At 43.9% G+C, this 12432-nt stretch overlaps 1 protein-coding gene across 2 annotated transcripts in view; it reads right to left on the bottom strand.

The window, feature by feature from the left end:
- Nucleotides 1-7469: 7469 nt before the first annotated feature.
- The window catches only part of eml2 (EMAP like 2), a 29650-nt gene continuing 24687 nt past the window's right edge, over nt 7470-12432 (bottom strand). For both annotated transcript variants that reach the window (XM_080732206.1, XM_080732207.1), the window contains 4 exons: nt 11902-11989; nt 10830-10925; nt 9772-9902; nt 7470-9094 (listed from right to left, as the gene is read on the bottom strand). In XM_080732206.1, the coding sequence (XP_080588332.1) occupies nt 8969-9094; nt 9772-9902; nt 10830-10925; nt 11902-11989 (441 nt within the window). In that variant the 3' untranslated portion in view covers nt 7470-8968. The remainder of the gene's footprint in view (nt 9095-9771; nt 9903-10829; nt 10926-11901; nt 11990-12432) is intronic.

Raw genomic sequence — 12432 nt, forward strand, 5'->3', positions numbered from 1 at the left:
AATCTTTGAATATATGTATTTTTTAAACAAACATTTGTAACTCGAATTTTGCTTCTGGGGGGGTCCCTGGAACTAAATATTCGAGATGGGAAACATAGGCTTTTCAAAAAACCTTAGAATATCCAAAGACTTGCGCAAATGTTCACGATTCTTCTAAAATAGCAGATCTACAAGCTTGCAGCTTGTAGAGCTGCTATTTTTCAATAGTTAAAGCACAAAATAACGTGTAATAATGCATTCCCAGTCTAAATGGGTTAGACCCCCTCCCCCTATGAAGAACATTCATGGGGGGCCCGCAGTGAATCCTTGTACCCAGGGCCCAGGATTTGGTGCGACACCCCTGCTTGACTGCTGCACCATCCTGTGACCCATCTGACTCAATTAAGGGCTTAATCACTTGAGCCCTATAATAGCCTCCCTATTCTGGGGCAAACATGCAGTCAGCGAAATTGGCCAATCTACGAGCTTGTAGATCGGCTATTTTTGGAAAATATATCTGGTGTAGAGCAGGGGTCTTCATCGTTTTTCAGACCAAAGACCCCTTAGCTGAGAGAGAGAGAGAGAGAGAGAGAGAGAGAGAGAGAGAGAGAGAGAGAGAGAGAGAGAGAGAGAGAGAGAGATGAAGCAGGGACCCCCACTGCATATTTCATAGATAGTTTCATAGACTTGTTTGACAGCAACGGTCAACAGTATTTTGTATATGTTTGCACAAACCTTTCATGTGTATTTTCAGGCATTTAAGCACTCAATGTAAACTTGATTTTGGTTCTGTACTTGGTCTGCTCTTTCCCCCCTCTACACCAAACCTTTTCAGCAAAAATAGCTGATCTACAAGCTCACCTTACGTGATTTTTTTTAGCGAAAGTGGTAAAAAGTGGTAAGAAAAAATAATAATAATTCTATCACACAAAGATTTGGCAGCCACCGTGTAGTAACTCTGTCTCTGAGGACCCCCTGTTGAAGACACATGGGGTGCTTTTTGACCGGCAAAGAACCGGTTTGGGTTCTTTCTCCCGCCTGTGGGATGAACCAGAGGTGAGCTTTTCCACGAGAACCGAGTTGGTTTCCGAACTGTAAAAGTTGGTTCAGAACGGGAACCACAAAATCCTCTGGTTCAATCTGGTTCAATCTGGTGGAAACGCAAGCCGGTTCGCGGTTGGTTCGCAAGAACGAAGCAAGGTTCCAAGAAAGTTGAACAGCACTGGTTCTTGAACCAAGGTTCTTTTGGTGGAAAAGGTCCTTGAGTTCGTTCTTGCGAACCGTTCAGAACCAACTTGGTTCTCAGGGGCCTTTTCCACCAAAGAACCTTGGTTCCAGAACCAGTGCCGGTTCAACTTTCTTGGAACCTTGGTTCATTCTTGAGAACCGGCTTGCGTTTCCACCAGATTGAACCAGAGCCATTGTCCCCCAGTTCAGATGGTGGTTCACTGGAAAAACCAAGGATTTTGTGGTTCCGGTTCGGAACCAACTTTTACGGTTCAGAACCAACTCCGGTTCTCGGTGGAAAAGCACACCTCTGGTTCATCCCATAGGCGGGAGAAAGAACCGGAACCGGTTCTTTGCCGGTGGAAAAGGCCCCTCAGTGGAAAAGCTCATCTCTGGTTCATCTCATAGGCAGGAGAGAGAACCCGAACCGGTTCTTTGCCGGTGGAAAGGTTCAAAGAAAGTTGAACAGCACTGGTTCTTGGAACCAAGACTCTTTTGGTGGAAAAAGGCCCCATGGTGTGGAGGGGAAAACGTAGGGGGCCGAGGATAGACCCCTGGGGGACTCCATTCAATAGGGTTTGAGTGGTTAAAACATCTAGTGATGCTGATGTGGTCACAAGCCCGCTCTCTGAACCCAAATGTAATCTTAGTGGCCTAGGGGTAAAATCCCAGTGTAGAACATCCCATCCCCCACCACCACCGATTTCATTTTCCTGCCATTTATGAGAAAGAAAAGAGTGTAATGACACAGCCTTAAATCAGTAGTTCTCACACTTTTTCGTGCTAAGGACCCAAAAATGTATATATATTTGGCCGTGGACCCCCATTTGAAATTGACCCCCAATTTCAAGATGTACAAGCTGTGACCTTATACATTTATACTTTATCTGCTATTTTCGAAAGTGGTTAAAATAATTGTGATGCTGTATTCACACATTTTGCCGGGGTCCCCCTGGAACCTGGGGGTCCTTGAGCAGAACTTTGAGAACCACCGTCTTAAATAACATGCATGTCTCCCCCCTGTGATACAAATCTGTTCCGATTTGTATCAAATCTATTCAGCTTCCCCTGATAAGCCAACCTCAGGTGACATTATTCTCAAGAGGGAAGGCAATAAGATCTGAGAAACAGGACTCTGGTTTTAAAGAGGCAGCAAAAAAAGAGAGAAAAAAAAAAAAAAGAAAAGAAAAGGAAAAAAAAAGAAAAAGAAAGAAAAAAAATAACAGGTCATCTTCAATTTCAGCAGCACCTATAAGAGGAGTTTTTAGGGCTCTCAAATTCTGTTTATTCTCCCGGGAATGTCCTGGGAATGAAGACAGAATGCTGTTCATAAATCCTGCTAATGTTGTTTCCATATAATCCCAATGATCAAATCTATATTTGAATGTCTGAGAAGTCATTGGCAACTGGCCTAAGTCCTAAATGTGTACTTGCTGATGTGTTTGTCAGTAACTTGTTTCATAACAGAGGGGAGCATGGAATAAACATTTGTTTGCAATAAATCTGCTACCAGACTGGTTCCAGGGTTTGTGTTAGTGTTAGACATGATTTGTACCGAAGCAGGCCTTGTAGAGTCAGAATGCTGGATGAACTACTGTAGCTGTACTCTGAACAATGATAAACGTTTTTATTTTTTTTTATCGATGGCTAACAGCAGGTTATGGTCCACAGGGGTGTCGCACCAAATTCTGGGCCCTGGGTACTTTAACTATTGAAAAATAGCAGATATACAAGCTCACAGGGTGGCACTGCAAGCTTGTAGATCTGCTATTTTTGAAAAGTCTTTGAATATTATATATAAGGTTTTAAAAAAAAAATGTTTCTGTCAGTGGTGCTCAAATGTTTCATGTGAAGGACGCGCGGCACTCGGTGAGCTTGTATATCTGCTATTTTTCAATAGCTAAAGTATAAAATAATTAAGGCCCCTTCCACCTTGGGCCCTAGTAACTCAGTCCCACTTTCCCCCCCTTGTGATGCCCCTGATAGTCCACCTAATGTTCAATATCTAACTCCAATACAGTCGTACCTACTGAAACATTTCCAAACTGTCCGAGAGAGGGCGAGATCATTTAGCGACCTACAACCGGGTCGCAACGTGGTCGGTAGTTTTCAGCGACCGGGTCGCAAAATCGAGCGACCGGGTCGCTAAATGGAGCGACCGGGTCGCTAAATCACCGACCGCGGCACTAAAGCGAGCGACCGGGTCGCTAAATGGAGCGACCGGGTCGCTAAATCACCGACCGCGGCACTATAAAGCGAGCGACCGGGTCGCTAAATCGACCGACTGGGACGCTAATTCCATCGACCGGGACGCTAATTCCACCGACTGGGACGCTAATCCAGCGACCGGGTAGGTAAATCCACCGACCGGTGGTCGCTTCCACCGACCTACTAACCCTAACCCTAACCCTAAACCTAACCTCAGTAACCTTACCTCAGTTAGGCTAACCTGCCACGCAACCTCCCGACCGGGTCGCTAAATCACCGACCGCGTCGCTAAATCACCGACCGCGTCGCTAAATCGACCGACCGGGTCGCTAAATCGACCGACTGGGGCGCAAAATCTCAGTAGGAGCGAGATCATTTAGCGACCTACAACTGGGTTGCAACCTGGTCGGTAGTTTTCACCGACTGGGTCGCTAAATCCACCGACTGGGTTGCTAAATCTACCGACTGGGTCGCTAAATCCACCGACTGGGTTGCTAAATCTACCGACTGGGTCGCTAAATCCACCGACTGGGTTGCTAAATCTACCGACTGGGTCGCTAAATCTACCGACTGGGTTGCTAAATCTACCAACTGGGTCGCTAAATATACCGACTGGGTTGCTAAATCTACCGACTGGGTCGCTAAATCTACCGACTGGGTTGCTAAATCACCGACTGGGTTGCTAAATCTACCGACTGGTCGCTAATACCGACCAGGTCGCTAAATCTACCGACTGGGTTGCTAAATCACCGACTGGGTTGCTAAATCTACCGACTGGGTTGCTAAATCTACCGACTGGGTTGCTAAATCTACCGACTGGGTCGCTAAATCTACCGACTGGGTCGCTAAATCTACCGACTGGGTTGCTAAATCACCGACTGGGTTGCTAAATCACCGACTGGGTTGCTAAATCTACCGACTGGGTCGCTAAATCTACCGACTGGGTCGCTAAATCACCGACTGGGTTGCTAAATCACCGACTGGGTTGCTAAATCTACCGACTGGGTCGCTAAATCTACCGACTGGGTTGCTAAATCACCCAGTCGGTAGATTTAGCGACCCAGTCGGTAAATTTAGCGACCCAGTCGGTAGATTTAGCGACCCAGTCGGTAAATTAAGCGACCCAGTCGGTAGATTTAGCGACCCAGTCGGTAGATTTAGCGACCCAGTTGGTAAATTTAGCGACCCAGTCGGTAGATTTAGCGACCCAGTCGGTAAATTTAGCGACCCAGTCGGTAGATTTAGCAACCCAGTCGGTATATTTAGCGACCCAGTCGGTAGATTTAGCGACCCAGTCGGTGAAAACTACCGACCAGGTTGCAACCCAGTTGTAGGTCGCTAAATGATCTCGCCCTCTCTCCAAAATCTTCCGACCGGGTCGCTAAATCTACCGACCTAAAACTGCAGGCAGGTCGGTAGATTTAGCGACCGGGTCGGTCGATTTAGCGGCGCGGTCGGTGATTTAGCGACCCGGTCGCTCGATTTAGCGACCCGGTCGCTGAAAACTACCGACCACGTCGCGACCCGGTTGTAGGTCGCTAAATGATCTCGCTCCTACTGAACTGTCCAGAGCTGTATGGTAGCAGTTGCCATTACATTTTACATACATTGGATCCCAGATTACAAGCACAAATCCAACTGGAAAATGTGGGGAAATAAAGTAATAACAACACAGTATTAACACCAAAGTTATGTAAGGGACTGAATGTGTCGTCCGTCTTTGAAGATTAATCCACTAAACTGCAGCATTGTGCCTTCCTGCAGGGGAGAGAGGGGGTATGTATGGGTCTTTAGCCCCAGATTACCACCACTGTACTGCAAATGAATATGACACTCTCTGATACAGTATGGGGGTATATAATATATATCAAAGTACCCCCTACCCCCAAAGAATATTGCCACATTCCGTATTTTCAATTTCTATAGTTCCTCCCTCTTACAAAGCCCTTGTCATCACGTGTGCTTTACAGTTGTCAGGGACGTACTGGGCCCCTGATTCAGCCCGGGAAAAGGAGTTGGAGAGGCCCTCATTGCGCGCGGGCATTGGCCACGCACCCGATTTTTTCACCTTCCGGAAGCGCCGTGAGGCCCCAAATACTAACCGATGAACGGGTACTGTGATTTTAGGTCTCATTGTTTTTCTGGTACAAAGAGAGTCTAATGACGTTGTATGTAGACCATCCAGGAGTAGTCAAGGAAGCTAGGGAGTAGTGGGCCAGTATTCAGATGATGCTACTCAAAGATTGTCCATTTCAGATCATGAGAGACAAGCCAGTGGGCCAATTACATGAGTTATATTTACTTGGTGGGCCTGGACCGGTCGGGAATGTACCGGCCTTTCGGGAGTTGTCCCGCTTTTCCCAATGGCCAGCATGTCCCTGGTTGTTGTTTATTGTGAGTGGATATAGTAGTGTGTGTCACCTCCGGCTCTCTGAACTACGAGGTGTTGACAGTCAACAGGCCATCGTGACCACAACATGAACCAGACCTGCATGTGTGAATACATGTTTTGAAGCATATATTAATGCCACATAACTCCCTCTCAAGTGTGGTTCTGTTTATTTGCACTGTGAAACGCGACACCGATAAGTGATAACATGAAAGACTAAGGACAAATAAATAGAACAGAGAAGAAAAACGATAACCCTAACCTGTGAAGTGAATTTGATATCACAATCTAAATTCTTGGCTCCAAAACCATTCAGTTAAAATCGTATTTTTTAAGAAAATAATTGAGTGGGTCGAGTGGATAACCAACTTTACAACTAATGGGTATATTGTGTATACCAAATACAATTAGTGGGAATAGATCAGAGGTTTTCAAACCTTTTAGGCCGTGACCCCCAAAATAAACACATTTGAACTGGGGGCCCCCACCCTGACAAGCACTTGGAATTGTAGGTATCATAGCGTTACTCGGTTCCATAGATAAATATTGTGAAAATAGCCAAACTACAAACTTGTAGATCGGCTATTTTCACAATGTTCGCCTCTTTCTTAATTCATATTTGCCAGTTTGGTATTAAAAAGGTCTTGAAAGTCCTTAAATTGTCACTTTATAAATGTGCAGATACCCTGTACACAGTTAAACTGTATGTTGGATTATTCACCGTTGAGTGAGAAAAGAAAATGGACATTAAGCTAATCATCAGGGGACCCCACAAAATAATTTGGGGACCCCACTTGGGGTCCTGACCCCAAGTTTTGAGAACCACTGGCATAGATCAGTAAGCAGCTCTGCTGGAGGATGGGTAGGGCTGAGCCCGTTTCAAGGGCATCTTGCAGATGACCTTTCCAGCCCCGGTTTTACAAATTACGGGTCAGGGGATTTTAAACCGATGACCCCCCCGCCCACAAAGACTAACCATCACGTCATGTTGACTGTCAACAGGTTCTGTCACCACAACATCGTCAGAGGTGTCCTCCTCCATTTCATGACGTCCTCCTGCAGGCACGTGCACACATAGACATCAAAGGGGGCTTGAGCCCCTGCCCTTTTATCCGTCTCTAAAAAGTGCCCTCTCCATACCATGAATGCAGTTTTTACTATGGTGAAAGAAATGCAGTTGCCCTCTTTCCATGCCATACCTGAAGGCAGCATTCAAGAGAATTGCCTCGTCTAAACTCCCCTAAAGTTGAACGCAGCATCTTATGTTGAAAGAATAGCTCTGTGTAGAAATCCATGCCGTTACGCCACATCTCCAGTATTGACTTGATTATGCTTGGTTCAGTGTGGTATCAAGCACCGAAAATAGCAGACCTCCAAGCTCACAACTCGCCCTGTCCGGCCTACGGAACTCGCCTTCGGTTCGTTCCTGCAGCAAGGCTGGCGTGCAAATAACCGTGATAACGCACACCCTCTCGTGCAATATTGCTTAAATAATCAATAGCTATAAAATATAGTCCGTCTGTGTGAGTGTTACTATTTTGGTCAAACACGTTACCTAGGCGTGAAAAGGTAAATTTTGAAAGATTGTACTGATGTTCTAAGAATAGGCGGTGAAAAGTTAAAACTTCAAAGAGAATGCAAACAAACCAAAGTTCTCCACTTAATAGTATTTGGGTACAAACTTTATTAACAAAACAGAGGAAGGCAAAGCATAGCTTAAAGCTCACTTCTACAATACAGAAGCCCATGTTAATAACCTCTGTCTGTCGCTAAAAGTGCCACAAGAGCAATAATAATAATAATAATAACATCCATCAGTGTTACATTTAAATATTAAAATAGCACAGCCACTTGGATATACTGCATATTATATTATATATATATTCTCTATAGACCTTTGCAACATTAAACAGCATCTACAGCAGAACAGCCCTGGTTCATGCTAGTTTTCTTACATTATAGTGCCATCTAGTGCCTCTTCAGCACAGTACAGTTACAGCAGTTAACGTGGTAGTTTAATGAGACACTCTTGGAGAACCTCTGGGACAAATACAATCACTTGACAGTGTCTGAAATCTCCCACAGCAATCTTTAATAGGTACAATCTTCAGCTTGGGTTTGGGATGAGTTCAGTTATTAAGGTTCGGCTGATAAGAAAATGGTTAAGATAACAAGGCAAGGAATTGACTGTAAGATTTTATATGGGTTAGGCACAGTTAAGACTAATACTAACGTCACTGTCTTTCCAAAGTCACCCACATAGTCACTACCAGCTGCAGCCATGCAGAAAGAAAGCTTTTATTTATGCTATACTGTATGTTAGTGTATGAAGTTGGGCTTTTTTGAGCCAGTATTGCAAATACGAGAAGTAGATTGTTCAGCGACCGACTGGATCGGCGAGGGTGAGCTTGTTGCTTGGCAAACTCCCTCTACATTCTGTTAGAAAATGCAGTACAGTGATATAATTTCTATATATACTTTGACTTTACAATACTTTCATAATACCTTTCTCCACAAGGTATGACATCTGTGGTTGGTCAGTTGTTTTTAACAGGCACAGTAGTGCTGCCCTCTGGTGGGGCAGGAAGGTACAGTGTAAGAAAGTGGAACATGAGGCTTTAGAGCAGGGGTCTTCAACATTTTCAGGCCAGGGACCCCTTAGCTGAGAGAGAGAGATGAAGCAGGGACCCCCACGACATATTGTAAAAAATTGTGTCGCAGATTAGAAATGTTCATAGATTTAGAGACATCTTAGACTTGTTTGACAGCACTGTGTCATCATGTTGGAGTGATGTGTATTTTCAGACATTTAACCACTTGAACCGTCAAATACTTTGCAAAGCTCTTTGCCAAAAATAGCCGATCTACAACGCCTACAACGCCTCGCGCTGCGAGGCGTTGTAAGCTTGTAGATCTGCTATTTTTGGCTAATGTTCCACTCAGAATAGGGATGCTAGGGTTCAAGTGGTTAATGTAAAAAAACATTATCCATCACCCAAAGATTTGGCGGCCCCCCTGTATTAACTCTGAGGACCTCCTAGGGGTCCCGGACCCCCTGTTGAAGACCCCTTGCTTTATAGGAAAAAGAGGATGGTGTGTTCCCATGGTGATCGGCGGTAGTAGGTAGGTAGGTAGGTAGGTAGGTAGGTGGGAGGGTGGCGTTGCCTAGGCGACCCCCCACTGCAGGATGCTGGTGTCTTTCCCGCCGGTGGTGATCAGGTGACTGTCGTCGTGCAGGAAGGCAACGTTGGTCACGTGACTGCTGTGGCCACCATATGAGTGGCAGGGAGCCTGGGGGGGCGGGGCAGGTTGGACAGAGAGCAGGAAGTGACAGGTGGGGGCGTTAAAGGAGAACTTTTTTTTTTTTTACAAGGGCTCATATTTTAGATTGTAATTAGAGAAAAGAAAAAGATGTTAAAAATGTTTTCATTTACTGCTTTTTATCGTTTTAGCCAATTTCGCGATTTTGATTTCAGTGGGTGGTGGCATGCATGCAAGTGGCTAAATATGTCTTTTTAGACACAATAAGCCAGCGATTTCTTTATTACTATTTACAGTAAGACTTCTAGCCCCCATAAGGCACATCTGCCCATGAAAGATAGCGGTGCATCTTGGGAATGGGCTTATTGTGTCTAAAAATACATATTTAGCCACGTATTTATGGATTGTATTCTTTGTTTTCTGAATTTTTATTTAACTCCAGAATAATATAATGCTAATGGCTGTGGCTAGCGATTATGGGCCAGGCTAACTTCTGTACAATTAATTGCATATACATTTTCTGTTCCACTTAGGGCAGCGGTTCCGAAATCAATCTCGATTCAATTCAATCTCAACAAGCCTGCGATGCTACACATTGTGAGCTTGTGGATCTGATATTTTCAGTAAATCTTCCCCCAGTGATGCTAAGGCTCAAGTGGTAAATATAGTGCAGTACACTAACAAGTGACAGACTAAAGGACACTCACCCTTGGTAGAGAACAGGGGTAGGAGAACAAGTGCACTTTGCCAAAGTCATCAGCGGAGGCCAGCAGGGAGCTGTCATGTGACCTGCACACGGCGTTGATATCTGTCCCGTCTGCCCCATCTGGCCACACTCCTAGGAGAGGGAGAGAAGGTTTGGGGCATTTTTTTTTTTCAGATCAGTTCAGTGTCAGATAGATAGATAGAACTTTATTGATCACTGTATTGATTATAAATAGAGTTGTCATGGCAGTAAACCAAGGACCTTCCGTTTTCATTCCCTTTCTGGTGGTTGATTTTAGTAAGCTGTGGTGTTTTGTTGTTTTGATCAAACTGGTGCTGTCCGTCGATGCAAAGTGGATCACTTCTCTTCTCTTTTCTAAAACATCTACTACCATTAACCCATTTAGGCGTAGAATTGATTGAATGCTTTAACCAGTGAAAAATAGCAGATATACAAGCTCACAGCGCGGCACCGAGTGCCGCGCTGCGAGCTTGTAGATCTGCTATTTTTGAAAAAGTCGTGAAAATGTGTGCAAATCTTTGGATATATGTATTTTCAAAGCGAACGTTTGTAACTCAAATTTTGCTTCTGGGTGGTCCCTGGAACTAGATATTTTGAAATGGTGGTCCGTGGCCAAAATAAATATCATTTTGGGGGTCCTTCACATGAAAAGGTTTGAGCACCACTGACATAGTAGTCTCTCAAGAACAGACTAACTGAGCTCCATTTAAGTGAAAAGGACCTTTTCTTTGACAATGGCTGGCCAGATTGCTGACGTAGAGACATAGGTTTTTCAAAAAAAGTCTTAGAAGGATTCAAAAGACACTTATAGAATCGGGTCAAAATTCTAATTTTCACGATTTATCAAAAATAGCAGATCTACAAGCTCGCAGCGCGGCACTCGGTGCCGCGCTGTGAGCTTGTATATCTGCTATTTTTCAATAGTTAAAGCATAAAATAATGATACACAAAATGTGTACCCGTTCTGAATGGGTTAACATGATGAATGATCAATCTCTCACAAACACCAAAGGAACATATTGCTGTGCAGAGACCTACCAAAGGTGTTGAAGCCCAGAGTGCAGGTGGAGGTGGCCCACTCCATGTTACGCATCGTGTCCATGCTAGTCACATGTTTACCGGTGGGAGCCTCCCCTGGAAAAGAAAAGAATCAATCCGTGTTCATTTCCTAGACTAAAACTATGACGAAAAACATTTGTCAACTACCTTTTTTCACTGACGTAACTAAAATTACATAAAAACTAAAATATTATGACTAAGACTATGACTAAATATATTGACAATTCTGTCAACAAATAAAAACTAGATAAATGTTAGAGAGGGACTAGTGGAGATCCAGTAGAGTAGACAAGTCATTTTATGCTTGGTTGAGCTTGGCTGTCGCACTCTGAAAATAGCTGGTTGTGAGCTTGTAGATCTGCTATTTGTGGCACACAACTGAATATTAATCAGGCATTATGATGCCATCACTGCCTGCCAAAATACATTTCATCAACTGTGGATTTAGTCAACTACAGTATAATCATATGATATTTAGTCAGCTTAAAACTAAAACTTTTCAGATTACTAAAATATGGCTAAAACTAAATGCATTTTTATCCAAAAGACTGACTAAAACTACATAAAAATGTGCTGTCAAAATGAACACTGGAATTAATGTCCTATTCACCGTGATCTCTATACACACGTTGTGATGAGTTACAACTTTGTATTATAGACCTCTTTCTAGAGCGCTGCCGTGTAGCTGCATTGTTAGCGCACAGCCGCATACACACACACACACACACACACACACGCTTGACACCGCAGTTATGGTTGCCGCTCTGAGAAATCGGTCTATAGAAACGCATCTTTGACATCTCATTTTCCACGCTTCCATGTTTGTGAAACATGGTGGTACTGTACTGTAGCTCATGGTTTCTCATGCCATCACTACACTGGTAATCACTCTAGCATTTCATTTTATTATGTGATAAAAGCCAAACTGATCATTCACCAGCTATGAAAAAATGATCAGGGACAAACTGCAGATGCCTTTGTGCAGTATGTGTGTCCAGCTACATGTATAATTTTTTACAAAAATGTACATCACATGCAAGAGAAGACTTACAGAAGAGGATTTCATAATCTCCTGAGTTGGTGACGAGGTACTGGCTGTCTTTGGACCAGTCAAGATGGGTTACGAAGCTTGAATGGCCCTACAGGGAAGAGGTACAGTAATATCAGCGCCAAATTAATACTCCTGCACTGAGTTCATGGGGGAAATAAATGTCTTGATTCACAAGTATGAATCAGGCTTTAGTGTTACTGGAAACCACACATAGCCAATATAAAGTAGCACACTGTAACATGAATCTAGACTGTAAATTAGAACAATAAAACGGCAACTAATATGTATAGGCATATCTTTCCATTAAACCCTCATTACCATTATAATTTCTCAAAAACTGTCAAAATCATCCTCCTCACTCATGAAAGGACATGACTGCTGCATTCTTTTGTTGCGTTTTGGAAATCCGAAATGCGCAAAAACGTGTTTCAGGCCAAGGAGAGAGAGAGAGAGAGAGAGAGAGCAGAGAGAAATCAACCTTGGTCCGAAACGGGTGGCAGTGTGCAAACGTGGTTGACATAACGTGAGGTA

The sequence above is a fragment of the Nannobrachium achirus genome, assembly GCF_963921795.1.
Source record: "Nannobrachium achirus genome assembly, chromosome: 8".
Classification (NCBI taxonomy): domain Eukaryota; kingdom Metazoa; phylum Chordata; class Actinopteri; order Myctophiformes; family Myctophidae; genus Nannobrachium; species Nannobrachium achirus.